Consider the following 17422-nt stretch of genomic DNA (forward strand, 5'->3'; position numbering starts at 1 on the left):
TTGTGTTGTTGATCTTTTTGTTACTCAATTGTAGGAATTATTTAGAAACAAATCATTTACCAGATATAATAATAGTGAATATTTTCTCTGATCTGTGGCTTGCCTGTCTTTTTCTTCAGTGTCTTTTGATGAGAAGAACATTTTAACTTGAAGTTGAATTTATCAGTTTAAAAACATTTTATTAAGGGCTTCTTGCACCAAGAAATATTTTTTTTACTCTATGGTTTTGAAGAAATTTTCTGATGTTTTCTTTTAAAAGCTTTATAATTAGTCCATGACTTATGAAGATTTTTGGGGTATATATGGTGTGAGACATGAGGGTTGAGGTTTGTTTATTTTTTCCCCAGGTGAATAGCCAGTATTTCCATCACCATTTATTGATAGACTTGCCTCTCATTTAATTGTTTTGGCACCTTCTAAAAAATCACTTGACTGTGCATCTGTAGATCTATTTCTAGATTCTCTACTCTGTTGCATCTCTTTGTCTGTTCTTTTGCCAGTAACACACTTACCTTGATTACTGTGTCATTAGTCAGGTGGTACAAGTCCTCTGTTCTTTTTAAAACAATTTTGGCTATTGTAGGTCCTTGGTGTTTCCATATAAATTTTAGAATTAATTTATTTTTATAGGAAAACCCCCAAAACCCATAGGTCAATATTGTGAATATAGAACCTTACAGTTCATGAACTTTATTATCCATTTATTTAGACTTTCCATTTATGCCAGTAATGTTGTACAGTTTTCAGCATAGAAGTCATGGGCATTTTTTTTTTTTGGTGTTAAATTTTCCTAAATATTTTATGTTTCTGCATGATAATTTAAAATATTTGTTTTACCTTTAATTTCCAACTGGTCACTATTAGCATGTAGAAACATACTTGGTTTTTGTATCTTACAATATTGCTAAGTGCACTTATTAGTTCTGTTAGTAACTGGCAGTTTCTTTAGGATTTTTAAATGTACACAGTGATTTTATATGTGACAAAAACAGCCTTAGGGCCAGGCATGGTGGTTGACACCTGTAATCCCAGCACTTTAGAAAGCTGAGGCAGGAAGATCACTTGAGTTCAGGGTTAGAGACCAGCCTGGGCAATGTCATGAGATAATGAGACCCTGTCTCAGGAAAAAAAAAAAAAAAAAAAAAAAAAAAATTAGCCAGGTACGGTGGTACGTGCCTGTAGTCCCAGCTACTCAGGAGGCTGAGGTGGGAAGACAGTTTGAGGCCAGGAGGTTCAAAGCTGCAGTGAGCCATAATCGTGTCACTGTACTACAGCCTGGGCAACAGAGAGAGACCCTGTCTCAAAAAAAAAAAAAAAAAAAGACAGCTTTATTTCTTCCTTTCTGATCTGTATGCTTTTTATTTCTTTTACTTGCCTGCCTACGCTGCCTGAGATTGCCTGTAAAACGTTTGGCAGAAGTGGTGTTATTGGCCATCTTGCCTTGTTCCTGATCTTAGTAGGAAAAGTGTTCATTATTTAAAGTGTAACATTAGCTGAAAATTGCTTGTAGATGCCCTTTTCATTTTGAGGAAGTTTTTATTCCCAGTTTTAAGCATGAATTGGTTGGAATTTTGACAAAATGTTTCTCAGTGTCTCTTGAAATGATCATTAAATATGTTTCTTTAATTTTTGGATGTGAATTACACTGAATTTTGTAAGTTAACCTCACATTTCTGAGATTAAACTCTACTTGGTCATGATGTACTAGCTTTTTGTACCTGCTTCATCCATTTTGCTAGTATTCGGTTAAGGATTTTTAAATTTATGTTCATGAGAGATGTGTGTGTTATGATCTTCATTTTTTATGTCCTTCTCTGGTTTTGGTACCAAGGTTAAGATGGCTACAGAAGAATTGGGAAGTTTTCCCTTCTTCACTGTTTTTTCATAAATGTGTGTGTCATATTGGTATTAAGTGTTTGAGGTAATTCACCTATGAAGTCATCTTTGCCTAGAGTTTTCTTGGTGAGAAGTTTAAAAATTTTAAATTCATTTTATTTAGAGGATATAATGATATTCAGATTTCCTATTTTTCTTGGGTTTTGATAAATTGTGGTTTTCAAGGAATTTATTTTCTCTAAGTTGTTGACTTTATTGGCATAAATGTCATATCTACTTGTTCCTTTCATATCTATAGGATTTATAATGGTAACTTATGCTTGGTAGGGATTTTTGTTTCATATTTTCTTGATAAGTCTTGCCTAGAGGTTTATTAATTTTGTTAATATTTTCAGAGAATCCATATTAACCACTTTTTATTTCATTTGTTTCTGAATTTATTTTTTTGTAACTTTGGATTTAATTTTTCTTTTCATTCCCTAAGTTAGAAGCACAGATCATTAATTTTACACCTTGCTTTTGAGATGGGCATTTGAATCTATAAATTTTCTCCTAAGGACTGTTTCAGCTGTTTTTATTATAATTCAGTTAAAAATTATTTATTTCCTTATGTGGTTAGGCTATAGATCGAAAACGTGATATTTAGAAGTATTTTTTAAAAATTCCAAATGGCTGGAGATATTCCACATGTAATATTATTGCTTTTTTTCTACTTAAGTATTCTTTTGGTCAGAGAAAACAGTTTATAGTCTATCAATATGTATTGAATATCGAAAGGATTTTTTTGCATATGTGCATATTGTCTTAATGACCCTTTTATGAAATATCTCTGTGCTAATAATTATCTTAAACTCTACCTTCTAACAGTAATATAGCTACACTTGCTTTCTTATACTGTTTGTACAGCATGTCTTTTTTCACCCTTTTCCTTTTATCTGATTCTTTATGTTTAAACTTTTTTTTATAAACAGCATATACTTGAGTTCTGTTTTTAAAAAATATGCTAGCCATTGCTTTTTAAGCAGAGTTTTAGTTTATATATAATAATTATTATTTTATTATTATTACTATTTTTTTGTAGAGATGGGGTTTTGCTATGTTGCCCAGGCTGGTCTTGAACTCCTGACTTCAAGCCATCTTCCTTCCTTGGCTTCCTAAAGTGTTGGGATTTCAGGCATGAGCCACTATGCCCAGCTGATCCATATATAATGTTTGATATGTATGGGCTTAAATCTGCCATCTCGATTTTGATTTCTAGTTTCCATGTTTGCTTTTCTTAGTTTTTTTGCTGTTGCCTTTTCTAATGATTTTTAGTTATGCCTTTTAATGTATTTTTTAGATAGTGTCTCAGAGTATAACATGCATTTTAAAATAATCATAATATCTGCCTTCTCAAAAATAAAGACCCTTAGAACAGTGGATGACTTCCAATCATCCTTTCGCTCTCTGTGCTCTTGTTACTATATATTCTAATTCTACATACACTATGAATGTGGGAATTACATAGCATTTGAACTACATATGTTATGAAGTAATTATACATGACTACTTTTATTTTATGAAATCAGTAATCAGTGGTCTTTTAAAGAAATTTACTGTTTATTTACATACAGGTATATGCATACATGTGGGTGTAACTTTTTTTGGCTATATGTGTATATATTTTTTTTTTTTTGAGACAGAGTCTCGCTCTGTTGCCCAGGCAGCGTGTTCTCAGCTCACTGCTAGCTCCGCCTCCTGGGTTCACGCCATTCTCCTGCCTCAGCCTCCCGAGAAGCTGGGACTACAGGCGCCTGCCACCACGCCTGGCTAATTTTTTGTATTTTTAGTAGAGATGGGGTTTCACCGTGTTATCTAGAATGGGCCATATTTTTTTTTAACACTAATGTATTTGTCCTTTATGGTTTTCTTTATTCTTTTCTGCAAAACTGGGTTTTTATCTTGTTCCATTTCTTTTAAGTTCCTTAGGCTGCCTTTAGTTTGAGCATTTCTTGTAATGCAGGTCTGCTAGAGAAGATTTCTTTCCTATTTTGTCTATCTGAAAATGTCTTTTATATTGCCTTCATTTTTGATGGATATAGAATTGTTTTCATAGATTTCCCCTTATACATCTTAAAGAAGTCATTTCATTGTCTTCAGGCTTCCGTTTATTTTCTGATGATAAGTCATCCATTTTTCTTATCAGTCTCTCCTCTTTCCTGTGTTGTCTTTCTCTCTTGCTGCTTTCCTTATTTCTTTTTAAATAATTTTTATGATTTTTTTTTTTTTTTTTTTTTGCCTTGCCCAGGGTTCCATTGAGGTTCTTGGATGTGTAGGTTTGATATTTCTTACTGCCCGGTTTAGAAAATCTTAGTCATTATCTCTTCAAATGTGTCTTCTACTCCATTTTCTGTTTATTTTTTGGGATTCGAATTACCTTATGTCAGAGCATTTGATACTGCCCCTGGAGATTTCAGATTCTCTGTTTCACTTTTCCCACCTGATTTCCATTTGTGTGTGTTTGGATCATTTCTGTCCATCTTCAAAACCATTCAGTAGGAAGTTTCAAACCTTCCCACATCTTCCTGTCTTCTTCTGAGCCCTCCAAACTGTTTCAGCCTCTGCCTAGGTTATCTTTAGAGAGAAAGAGAGATGGGGTGGGGTGGGATGGGTTGAGGAACTGCCAAACACTTTTAAACCACCAGATCTTGTGAGAACTCAATCACTATCAGGAGAGCAGCACAGGGGAACCACTCCCGTGATCCATCACCTTACACCTTACACCAGATCCCTTTCTCGACATGTGGGGATTACAATTCGAGAAACCCTCCAGGCAGGCCATGCCATCTCTGAGTAGGACACAGAGTAGGTGGATTAGGACCCCGAGTAGCCCATTGGATCCACCTCAGGGTGGTCTCTCAGTCCTGCTCTCAGACTTCCTCATGAGCGTTTGAGGTCCCACGGACAAGAGTTGGAGGGCGGGTTCAGACTCTCTGTGTCTAGGTCTCCTAGGAATTCTAAACATCACACCAGCCTGTGTTCTACCTTTGAAATTTTGTTAAAATTCCACTGTTTTCTTTGTCTGTGATGGTTTCCTCTTTGTCTTGCTGCTCCACCATGGATGAAAGCAGCTGGGGTGTGTGTGTGTGTGCATGCGTGTGTGTGTGTGTGTCTGTGTCTGTGTCTTTGTCTTCTGTCCAGGGAGTGGCTTGTCACTCTTTGGATTTTCATTCATTAGGTCTTTTTTACATCTTTGCTCTTAAATGAGTTTTTGAAAAACAATGGTTTCATAGGTTCTCCATCTTGTTCTTATTGGTAGAGTGGGAATGATGTTCTCTGATAATTTTTTACATTCCAGGTGGAAGCAACAGTTCTCTAATGATTAATTGCTTGAATTCACTTTCATTGGAACATACAATCTTCTGACTGTCATTGCTCGTGTGCTCTATTTGAAACTTTTTTTTTTTGGTGAACAGAAGAAAGAAGTTACTATAAAGACTTGACCTTGAGTAAAATTAGGCAACATGCTTTTATCATCTCTGGAAAAAATGCATGATTCATAGATTTATACTTTGTTTTTTTCCCAGAAACCCTATGAGAAACTGATTACATTTCTATAACTTTAAAAACTTTTTTTGGCTTCAGCAGTTTCCCCTTCTCATAATAAAATGTAGGGCAGAACTTGTTACGTGCTGGGTTTTTTTTTTTTTTTTCCTTTTCAACATTCCTCTTAGAAAAGCAATAGAATATTCCTGATTGTTACCATTATAAGTTTTGATATCTGCTTCTTTGTTTATTCACTTAAGAGCTACTCTGTTTACAATAATGTCTCCTTAGACTTGTGAATGTTTCTCTCTGCTTTTTTCGTTGTGTATTTTCTGAATTTATAAGCTCAGTAATCTGTCACTTAAAACACAAGGGTAAAGCCTGTCTTCTACATGGTTTGATAGAGCTATAGAACATGCAGTTGAAAGAGACTTAATAGATGCAGAGTGAAATGTAGAATACAGATAATAGGCAGTTTCTTATGCTTGGGCTGAGGGTGGTGCCTGATTGGTGATAGCATGTATTTGTATTTGTATTTTTTTTCTGAATGAATGAATGAAAGAAGTTGAGATGCTGATTTATGAATTTAAGAATTCCTTTAAAAAGAATTTATGAATTTAAGAACTTGTTTAATATTGTTTCTTCAGATTCCAATTCCCAAACTTAGGTACTACAGATAATAATTAGGGTTTTAGATAAAGATTATCCTGGCAGCTTGCCCTTTTTCACTTGGTTTATTTTTTTCATTCATGGAATTTATACTTTTGCCTGTGTATTCACCAGGAATCAGTTCTGACTTGCTGTATGTGATGAGTTATCCAGAGCTTAAAATGGTATCTGGAACTTAGTAGGTACTCAGATTGTAGTGTGGTTTAAGTGAATTATTAGGTGAGTGAGAAAATGGCAGTGTTCTCAGCTGAACCAGTAGAATGCATTGCAGCATTATGGCTCCAAGAACCCCCAGTCGGAACTTTCTCAGTTCTAATTCTTGCTCTAATGGAGTTACTAGCGTTAGCTTCTCCATGAAACAAAGATGTGATTGCTATTTTTTCCCTCCTTCCTCCCTTTCCACCCTTCTCTGTCTATAAATAAATTCAACAACAACAACAATAACAACAACAACACTCCTTGAGACAGGTTCTTGTTATTTTGCCCAGGCTGGTCTCAAACTCCTGGGCTCAAGCAATCCTCCTGCCTCAGCTTCCCAAAGTTTATTTTTTATTTAAATGCGAATAATCCAATATACTTTGTAAAGTTTTCTGTTCTTTACTATTCTGAGATTCACCATATTTCCTTTACATCCATTAAATTTTATTAATAAAATATGTCCTTTGTTTCAAAAACTACAGAATTTTTATATTTTGGTTTAACAGTGTGTTGCTATTGATTTCGGCAGTTTGAAATGTGTCCAATGTTTCTCAAAGTCTCATTCTTTCTTAGTGATGTCCTAAGCAATTGATTATTAGAAAAGAAAAACTTGAGAAATTTGAAATGGTTGAAACATGTTCTAGCAAACGTTTTATTTTTCCTACACTAATACTTTAGAGGCAGGAAATCAGTAAATAGAAAATGAATATGAGCAGTCTTTGTGAGAGGGTGGGAACCCAGCCTTATTTAATACTAGTGGCTGATCCCTTTAATGTTAAAGTAATGCGTTGCAAGTGTGAAGTGTTCTGAAGAATGTAGACTGTGATGAGTTAATTCTCAATAGTGGAACTGTTTTGAGTTATCATTACATTATTTGCCAAAATATAAACAAATGGAATTCTTTCCTTGTGGATGATCCATTTCTACTTAATCTCTCATCTTTCAACAAATTTGTTCTCTGCTGGCTTCCACAAAGGGCTGTGTGGCTCAAGTTTGAGTCGTTGTGCTTGGAGGCAAGACATATAATACTACTTTACTTTTTACGCTTCTTTGGATTTTTATCCAGAAATAATATGGCTGTTTGATCTGAAGCCTGATAATTGCTTTTTCCCTTACTTCAGTATTTGTACTTCTAGTCATAACTCTTTAAGCCGTTCATCATTCAACAGTTATTTCTGTGTTTTAGGTTACTAGAATCAGTCATTCTTCCTGTCCAGCATCTCTATTTGCTGCTCTATGTGTAACTGGTGAAGAATATACAACCATCTATCTTGAGTTAATATTATTTTTCCTCCACATATGAGCATCAGTGGAAAACTTTAGGGGAAAACAAAAAGGAACTAGAGAGGACAAGGAATTTCCTTAGGCTCATGGTCTGACTTTGAGAGTGTAAGTATATGTAAGTATATTAGGTCCTTACTTGCTGCAGTGGTTCGTGATTGTCACTGAATTCCTTTACTAGTTACTGATGGTATATTGTAGTTGATCTGTCTTCTATTTGTTATTCTTGGAGCAACGGCTTTCATACTCATCATTTTGTTGCCCATGACATGTAGAAGCACTTCTGGAATATTTCCCAAGCCCATTCATTGTTTCTTTTTTCATTTTTGCCATTTTGTATCATCCTTTTAGTCTTCTAATATGTTTTTGCAGTCAACTCTTGCCTATCTTCAGTCCATTCTCCACCCAGCAACCAGACTGTTCATGTGCAATTTTAACCTGATCTGGCTATTCCCCTACTAAAAACCTTTAGTGGCACTTAGGATAAATTAAATCCTTAGCATGGTGTATTAATTCATTCTCACACTGCTGCAAAGAACTGCCTGAGATTGGATAATTTATAAAGAAAAGAGGTTGAAGCCGGGTGTGGTGGCTCATGCCTGTAATCCCAGCACTTTAGGAGGCCGAGGTGGGCCGATCACCTTGTCAGGAGTGACCTGGTCAGGAGTTTGAGACCAGCCTGGCCAACATGGAGAAACCCTGTCTCTACTAAAAATAGAAAAATTAGCTGGGTGTAGTGGCTGTGCACCTGTAATCCCAGTTACTCAGAGGCTGAGGTAGGAGAATTGCTTGAGCCTGGGAGGTGGAGGTTGCAGTAAGCCGAGACTGCACCACTGCACTCCAGTCTGGGAGACAGAGCGAAACTCCATCTCAAAAATAAAGAAGGGGAGGGGAAGGGAGGTTTAATTGACTTAGTTTTGTAGGCTGTACAGGAACAGGAGGCATGGGTGGGGAGGCCTCAGGAAACTTACAATCATGGCAGAAGGCAAAGGGGAAGCCAGCATGTCTTACATGGCCAGATCAGGGGGAAGAGAGAGAGAAGTGGGAGGGGAGGGCGGGGGTGTGTGGGGCAGGCTATATACTTTCCAAAAACCAGATCCTGTGAGAACTCTCATGGAAGCAAAAGCAAGAAGGGGGAAGTCTACCCCTATGATCAAGTCACCTCCCACCAGGCCCCTTCTCCAACTTTGGGAATTGTAAATGCTACATGAGATTTGGGTGGGGACCCAGAGCCAAACCATCCCACATGGCCAGGGAGGCCCTGTGTGGCTGGACCCTAGTCTGCCTCCGCAGCTTTCTGTTGTGCCACTCTCCAGCAGGCTTATGGCGCCAGTGAGGAGGCTGATCTTAGCTCCTCCAGAGTGTGCTTTTGGTCTTCTATGCACCTTCTCAGCTTAGGGGACAACTCTGCATTCAAAAAAAACTTTTCTGAGAGACTACTTTTTAAAGAGTAGTTTTCAGTTCACAGTCAGAAGAGGAAGATAGAGATTTTCCTTATTCCCCCCAACTCCCACACATGCATAGCATTCCCCATTATCAACACCCCCACCAGAATGCTGCATTTGTTAGAACTGTGGAACCTACCTTGACATATCATAATCACCCAAAATTCATAGTTTACATTAGGGCTCACTCTTGGATTGTACATTTTATGGGTTTGCCCAAATGTGTACTGAATGTATTCATCATTCTAGTATCATACAGAAGATTTCACTGCCCTAAAAATCTTGTGCTCCACCTGTTCATCCCTTTCCCTCCAGTCCCTGGCAACCAGTGATCTTTTTACTGTCTCTGTAGTTTGACCTTTTCCAGAGTGTCATCTACTTGAATCACACAGTGTGTAGACTTTTCAGATAGGCTTCTTTCACTGAGTAGCATACATTTAAGCTCCCTCCATGTCTTCTCATGGCTCAGTAGCTCATTTCTTTTTAGCACCGAATAATACTCCATTGTCAGGATGTACTACAGTTTATTCATTCACCTTCTGAGGACATCTTGGCTGCTTCAAAGTTTTGGTGGTTGTGAGTCAAACATAATTTGGTAGTTGTGAATAAACATCCATGTGCAGGTTCTTGTGTAGACATAGTTTTCAATTCCTTTAGGTAACTTCCAAGGAATGTGATTGCTGTGTCCTATAGTAAGAGTGTTTTTACTTTTGTAAGAAACAACCGGACTTTGAAAGTGTACCATTTTGCATTGCCACCAGCAATGAATAAGAGTTCCTGTTGCTCCACATCCTCTTCAACATTTGGTGTTGTCAGTGTTTTGGGTTTTGGCTGTTCTAGTGAGTGTGTTGTATTTCATTTTAATTTGCATTGCCTTGATGACATCTGATAGGGTGCATCTTTTCTTTTCTTTCTTTCTTTCTTTATTTTATTATTATTATACTTTAAGTTTTAGGGTACATGTGCACAATGTGCAGGTTAGTTACATATGTATACATGTGCCATGCTGGTGTGCTGCATCCATTAACTCGTCATTTAGCATTAGGTATATCTCCTAATGCTATCCCTCCCCCGTCCCCCCACCCCACAACAATCCCCAGAGTGTGATGTTCCCCTTCCTGTGTCCATGTGATCTCATTGTTCAGTTCCCACCTATGAGTGAGAACATGCAGTGTTTGGTTTTTTGTCCTTGTGATAGTTTACTGATAATGATGATTTCCAATTTCATCCATGTCACTACAAGGACATGAACTCATCATTTTTTATGGCTGCATAGTATTCCATGATGTATATGTGCCACCTTTTCTTAATCCAGTCTATCGTTGTTGGACATTTGGGTTGGTTCCAAGTCTTTGCTATTGTGAATAGTGCCACAATAAACATACGTGTGCATGTGTCTTTATAGCAGCATGATTTATAGTCCTTTCGGTATATACCCAGTAATGGGATTGCTGGGTGAAATAGTATTTCTAGTTCTAGATCCCTGAGGAATCGCCACACTGTCTTCCACAATGGTTGAACTAGTTTACAGTCCCACCAACAGTGTAAAAGTGTTCCTATTTCTCCACATCCTCTCCAGCATCTGTTGTTTCCTGACTTTTTAATGATTGCCATTCTAACTGGTGTGAGATGGTATCTCATTGTGGATTTGATTTGCATTTCTCTAATGGCCAGTGATGGTGAGCATTTTTTCATGTGTTTTTTGGCTGCATAAATGTCTTCTTTTAAGAAGTGTCTGTTCATATCCTTTGCCCACTTTTTGATGGGGTTGTTTGTTTTTTTCTTGTAAATTTGTTTGAGTTCATTGTAGATTCTGGATATTAGCTCTTTGTCAGATAAGTAGGTTGCGAAAATTTTCTCCCATTTTGTAGGTTGCCTGATCACTCTGATGGTAGTTTCTTTTGCTGTGCAGAAGCTCTTTAGTTTAATTAGATCCCATTTGTCAATTTTGTCTTTTGTTGCCATTGCTTTTGGTGTTTTAGACATGAAGTCCTTGCCCATGCCTATGTCCTGAATGGTAATGCCTAGGTTTTCTTCTAGGGTTTTTATGGTTTTAGGTCTAACATTTAAGTCTTTAATCCATCTTGAATTAATTTTTGTATAAGGTGTAAGGAAGGGATCCAGTTTCAGCTTTCTACATATGGCCAGCCAGTTTTCCCAGTACCATTTATTAAATAGGGAATCCTTTCCCCATTGCTTGTTTTTCTCAGGTTTGTCAAAGATCAGATAGTTGTAGATATGCGGTGTCATTTCTGAGGGCTCTGTTCTGTTCCATTGATCTATATCTCTGTTTTGGTACCAGTACCATGCTGTTTTGGTTACTGTAGCCTTGTAGTATAGTTTGAAGTCAGGTAGCGTGATGCCTCCAGCTTTGTTCTTTTGGCTTCGGATTGACTTGGCGATGCGGGCTCTTTTTTGGTTCCATATGAGCTTTAAAGTAGTTTTTTCCAGTTCTGTGAAGAAAGTCATTGGTAGCTTGATGGGGATGGCATTGAATCTATAAATTACCTTGGGCGGTATGGCCATTTTCACGATATTGATTCTTCCTATCCATGAGCATGGAATGTTCTTCCATTTGTTTGTATTCTCTTTTCTTTCATTGAGCAGTGGTTTGTAGTTCTCCTTGAAGAGGTCCTTCACGTTCCTTGTAAGTTGGATTTCTAGGTATTTTATTTTCTTTGAAGCAATTGTGAATGGGAATTCACTCATGATTTGGCTCTCTGTTTGTCTGTTATTTGTGTATAAGAATGCTTGTGATTTTTGTACATTGATTTTGTATCCTGAGACTTTGCTGAAGGTGCATCTTTTCTTAACGCTCCTCTGCCATTTGTATATTCATATGTATATTCCATATGAACCATTAATTCCATTTCTTGATATATACCTGAAAGAATTGAAAGCAGGGGCCTAAACAGGTATTTGTACATCCATGTTCATAGCAGCACTGTTCGCAACAGGCAAAAAGGTGGAAGCAACCCAAGTGTCTGCGGATATTGTGAATGGATAAGAAAAATGTGGTATATACACACACAATGGAATATTAGGCTTTTATGTAGCAATTGAAAGTTATTGTTCAACAGGTACAGAGTTTCAGTTTTGCAAGATGAAAAAAGTTCTGTTAATGGATGGTGGTGATGGTTATGTAACATTGTCAACATATTTAATGCCATTGAACCCTACACTTAAAAATCGTTAAGATGATAAATTTTAGGTTACATGTATTTTACCACACATAAAAGTAAACAAACAAAAAAAATGGTTACAACAGTTAAATCTTAGGAAAAACTTGCCTTTTAGTGGCCAAGGGGTAACCTGATCTGTTACTGGTGTCTTTCAGGCCTGGCGTTTCCTTGACCATGCAGGCATTTTCCGAAGAGGAAAGGAAGCAGTGGTTGGAAGCTCTGGGTGGAAAGGAAGCTGTAAGAATAATCAATGGTTGAGTTTTATTTCAAAGCCTTTAGAGTTGACTTGCATTCATTTTTATGTTATTTTTGTGTAGTATTTGAGAAAAGTTCCCTTCTGTAACAGGTATTCCAAAAATCATCGTGGAAGCATTCAACATTCTAGTAATTTGGCTTGGGCAAGCAGCAGTACATATAAGACTGGTGTATCATTAGTTTTTATTTCTGTATTTTCTTGACTTGCCACTCTGATTTGCTTTGCTTGAGGAGGTCATCTAAATTCTCAATTTCATCTTTCCTACTTGACAGTACTTTGGATGATGAACACAATAAATGCCTGCAATGCATTTTGATCTCAGTGGAGATGGAACAGGAAATGTGAGATAGTGCAGGCAATATTATAGGTGACTGCTGTAATTGTTTTGCTTGATGTAACAATTTAAGGTTTCATCTAGTAGTTTACAGTATGCAGTATTATGTAGCCTTAGTGGATGGGCCTCGGTATTCAGAGTGCTTTGAGGAATAAATTGAAGGTAGTGGTATAGATCCAGAGGCACCAAGATTCAGTCTGTTGGCCACTATTGAAACACTACTTTCATTTTGATGGACTAGTGGCTTTTGAGAGTTGAGAATGTGGCAGATCATGTATTGGGGATTTAGTGAGGATAATTGTAGAAAACGCCACAGAACCAATTTAAATAAACTCTACTTAAAGTATTATGTATGACTCTAAATAAACTGCCATTGCAGGTACCAGGCAGGCTTATCTGGAAAGCATTTGCCAGTTCAGCATTGTTGAGGGAAAAAAAAAAAGAGAGAATGGTTTGAAAGTAGAGGAGGGATCATGTAGAGCAGAAACAGATTTCAGAATAGAGCTTATGAAATGGGCAAAAGCTAATGTTATCTTGTGGTAACAGAGAGCGCATTGGTGAGTGTATAGGAAATGAGAGCAAGGAGGCTGATCAGCAGCGCATGTGGCAATCTTGAAGTACTTGGAAAATGAAAACCTAAATTAACATAGTATAAAAATTGATGCTATATTGGGGAATGTATCACTCTTACACCACCCCCGCCAAAAACAAAGCATCCTTGGTCAGATTTGGGTGTCGTCTTACCATATTTGGGATGCATTTAGCCTCTGTAGTTTTACTTCTATTGATTGATTGATGGAATCTCACTCTGTTGCCCAGTCTGCAGTGCAGTGGCGTGACCTTGGCTCACTGCAACCTCTGCCTCCTGGGTTTAAGTGATTCTCCTGCTTCAGCCTCCCAAGTAGCTGGGATTACAGGTGTGTGTCACCATGCCCAGCTAATTTTTGTAATTTTTAGTAGAGACAGGGTTTCACCATGTTGGCCAGGTTGTTCTTGAACTCCTGACCTCAAACGATCCACCCACCTTGGCCTCCCAAAGTGCTGGGATTACAGGCATGAGCCACCACACCCAGCCTTATTACTATTTATTCTTAATTTGTTGTTGAAATTTTTAGCTGTGAATCAAGAGTATTTACAGTGTTTATGGTTACTGAGACTCCAAAACAGGTTATACTAGTCTTCTTTAGTAAAGACAGCACACTCACTGGAATGTATCGCCCCAGAGATGCAGGAAGTATATTGGATTTGCATCCATTAAAATACAGAAAAAAAATAATGGTACTTTGGAAAGTCAGTTTGCATAGCGAAAAGACTAAGTCATTGAAAAATGAGTCTGTTGGCAATGTCAGTGTAACCTTCAAGACGTATATAACCTCTCTTTTAGAGTCAGGAGCCAAGCAATTAATTCAGAGATACACAGACAAAGGCAAGTCTGCAGAAAAACAATATTCAGCTATGTATTTATATGGGGACACTGAAGGGACTGCATATTTTTGGTGGGTGTTGTAAGCCTTGCAAATAATTTGCCAGCCTTACAGTTCTTAAAGGTTGCCTAGAATTATCACCGTGCTATTTCTGCTGTACTTACTTAAATTATGGGCAGGAGTTATCTCTTTAGGTAAATACTGATTTTTTGATATATTGGTGAAAACATGAGCTCCATCTTAATGGTTAGAATACAGCAGTTTCCTTATCACTCCATAGCTGTACGGCTGAGTATTTCAAGTATACACAAATTTTCAATAAGTCCCTTTTAAGGACCCTGCCCCCTTTATCTTATTTTTGCTTATTTGGTATACCTCAGGGAGAGAAAAAGTAGTCTCAGAGATGTTCCTTTTTGTTATTTATCTTTGCATCTGAGCATATGATAGTGTGTTATTAACTGAGAAAACACAGCACACTATCTGCCTGAAGTTAGTGTTGGATCCCACATGTTTAGAGCTCACTCCCACAAGACTGCCTGAGTTCAGGTGCCCATCACAAGTCTGGACCCTCCCATACTTCTGGCTAACTGGCTATAAATTGGGGGTTCCCGTGAACCCCTCATCAGTTTAATAATTTGCCAGATTAGCTCACAGAACTGAGAGAAATACTTATATTAAGTAGTACATTATAAAAGTTACAACTCTGCAAGGGCCCAGTGGAAGAGATGCATAGGATAAAGTCTGAAGTGAGGTTGAGGTGGGTGCACGGAGCCCCCATGCCCTCAGTGGGTACACCAGCCTCCCAGCACTTCCTCATGTTCACCAACGTGGAAGCTTATCAGAGCTTGTTGTTTCAGAACTCAATTGCCAGCTCACTGCTGAAGAGATTGGTGGGTAGGGCTGAAAGAAATATCACTGGGTCTTTGTGGTATTCAGCCCCATCCTGAGATGTCCTATCCAGGGGCTCTATAAGAAGTCACCTCATTAGCATAAACTCACGTGTGACCAAAAGGATCTTGTTATGAATAACAAAAGATGTTCTTATTACTCAGGAAATCCCAAGAGTTTAGATGCTCTGTGTCAGGAAGTGGGGATGAAGACCAATTTCTTATTCTATCACATTAACCAGAATCAAGCTTATAAAAATGTATTTTTTTTGGTATGGTCCTCAGTGTGCCTACTTGAATAATTTTTGCTGATTTGATTAAAAAATTCTGTTTTTCCATTCTCTTTTATTAGCTGTCCCATAGTTTTAATACAGCCATCATCCCAAGACCAGAAGGAAGTAAGTGCTCATTTATAAAAATGATTGTATCCTCCTTTTCCATCTATTACTTTGTGTACATTATGCATGTCAAGCTGTTGCTGGGAGCTTACTCTCTGCACCCTCTATTAGACAGAGGGGTATTACGTGTAATAATCCTCTATTGCATGTATTCTGTTTTACTCAACGGGGACCTCCTCAACATTTCTTGGACTACTGTAGCCCTTGTTGATCTTTCCCATCTGTGGGCTTTTCTTTTCTTTTTTTTTGATACAAAGTCTTGCTCTGTTGCCCAGGCTGCAGTGCAGTGGCATGGTCTTGGATCCCTGCAGCTTCAACCTCCTGGGCTCAAGTGATCCTCCCACTTCAGCCTCCTGAGTAGGTGGGACTACAGGCATGTACCACCATACCCGGCCAATTGTTTTTGTTTTTAATTTTTTTGTTGTTGTTGAGACGGGATCTTGCTATGTTGTCCAGGCTGGTCTCAAACTCCTGGGGTCAAGTGATCCTCCTACCTCTGCCTTCCAAAGTGCTGAGATTACAGGCGTGAGTCACCTTGCCTGGCCTATGGGCTTTTTTGTGAGTCTTTCTCAAAAAAAAAAAAATTGTACAAAATACTTTCTCTACATTTACTTTAATGTTTATTAACAATCACATAAGAGTTTCAAGTATGCAACCTTCAACTTCTTGTCTGAGTTAACTCCTGTGGGTAAGAGCTGTTTATATCGAGGCCTTGTTTCCTAGCCTTGATATGCTTTATCTTTATAGTGTTTGACTACAGGCTATACAGATAGTTTATCAGTGCACCTTGGACAATAGCAACAACAATTAAATTTATTCAAATATTCGAGGACAACGATCTTCACATGCCACTGCTGTACTTGAAGAAAATGAAACATGCCCAGCTCTGTACCCTTGATTTTTTTTTTAACTTACATAAAAACGTGATCAGATCTGCTGGGTTCCTGATGAATTTACTTTTGACATATTTGGAAAAATTAAGCTACATTTATCAAATGTCCACAGTTTGTAAACACTGTGGTTATGTAACATAGGATTCCAATATAATTGTGATCACTTGAGCCAGTGTTTGAATAAAACACAACTCTTGTAGCCTGGCACTGGTGATGGACAGGATGCCACAAGCAGCACATCCCCTGAGGCACCTTCTTACCCCTCTTCCTTCTTCCCTTCTCCCTCTCTCCTTTGTTCTTTTCTTCTTCTGACACCTTTTCTTCCTTCCTCCCTCCTCCTCTTCCTCCCTTTTCTTTCCCTTTCCTCATTCCCTCCTCTCCCCTTTCTCTTTCCTTCTTTTCTCTTTTTTCCCTTATTACAGAGACGTTAAAACATGTCTTTTTTAGAAAACACAGTTTTGCTAAGCAGAAATAAATACTTCCATTTTATAAAGCTTTGTGAATAGTGAATTCTTGAGCAGAAAACCACTGCCCAATTCATTAAAATTCTCTTCAAGCTTAGCACTATGGGTTATGTATGAAGTTTATATTCATGGATTGTTCTTGTAACCCTTCTGAGAGCCAAGGATTAGTGTTACTGTTCCCTAGGTTCTAAATGCAGTGGCTAAGGGTACTTAACTTAATTTTTGTTGTTGTCGTTGTTGTTGGAGACAGAGTCTTGCTCTGTCGCCCAGGCTGCAGTGCAGTGGCGCGATTTCAGCTCCCTGCAAGCTCCGCCTCCCGGGTTCACTCCATTTTCCTGTCTCAACCTCCCGAGTAACTGGGACTACAGGCGCCCACCATCACACCCGGCTAATTTATTGTATTTTTGGTAGAGACGGGGTTTCACCGTGTTAGCCAGGATGGTCTTGATCTCCTGACTTCGTGATCCGCCCACCTCGGCCTCCCAAAGTGCTGGGATTACAGGCGTGAGCCACTGCGCCTGGCCTCTTAATTTTTGAAACAAGAATTGTCATTCATTAGGATATACAGATATGCCAGCCTAATCATAGATAAGCATCTATATTAGAAAAAGTATAAAAATTGTATTTCCA

At 38.0% G+C, this 17422-nt stretch overlaps 1 protein-coding gene across 13 annotated transcripts in view; it reads left to right on the forward strand.

The window, feature by feature from the left end:
* Positions 1-17422, forward strand: part of ARHGAP10 (Rho GTPase activating protein 10) — a 340838-nt gene that overhangs the window by 162999 nt on the left and 160417 nt on the right. For 12 of the 13 annotated variants that reach the window (XM_063809062.1, XM_054683876.2, XM_063809064.1 and 9 more), the window contains 2 exons: positions 12292-12373; positions 15390-15435. In XM_063809062.1, coding sequence (XP_063665132.1) covers positions 12292-12373; positions 15390-15435 — 128 coding nt within the window. The remainder of the gene's footprint in view (positions 1-12291; positions 12374-15389; positions 15436-17422) is intronic. The other variant, XM_016951054.3, reaches the window with a different exon arrangement.

Source organism: Pan troglodytes, chromosome 3, assembly GCF_028858775.2.
Source record: "Pan troglodytes isolate AG18354 chromosome 3, NHGRI_mPanTro3-v2.0_pri, whole genome shotgun sequence".
Lineage (NCBI taxonomy): Eukaryota > Metazoa > Chordata > Mammalia > Primates > Hominidae > Pan > Pan troglodytes.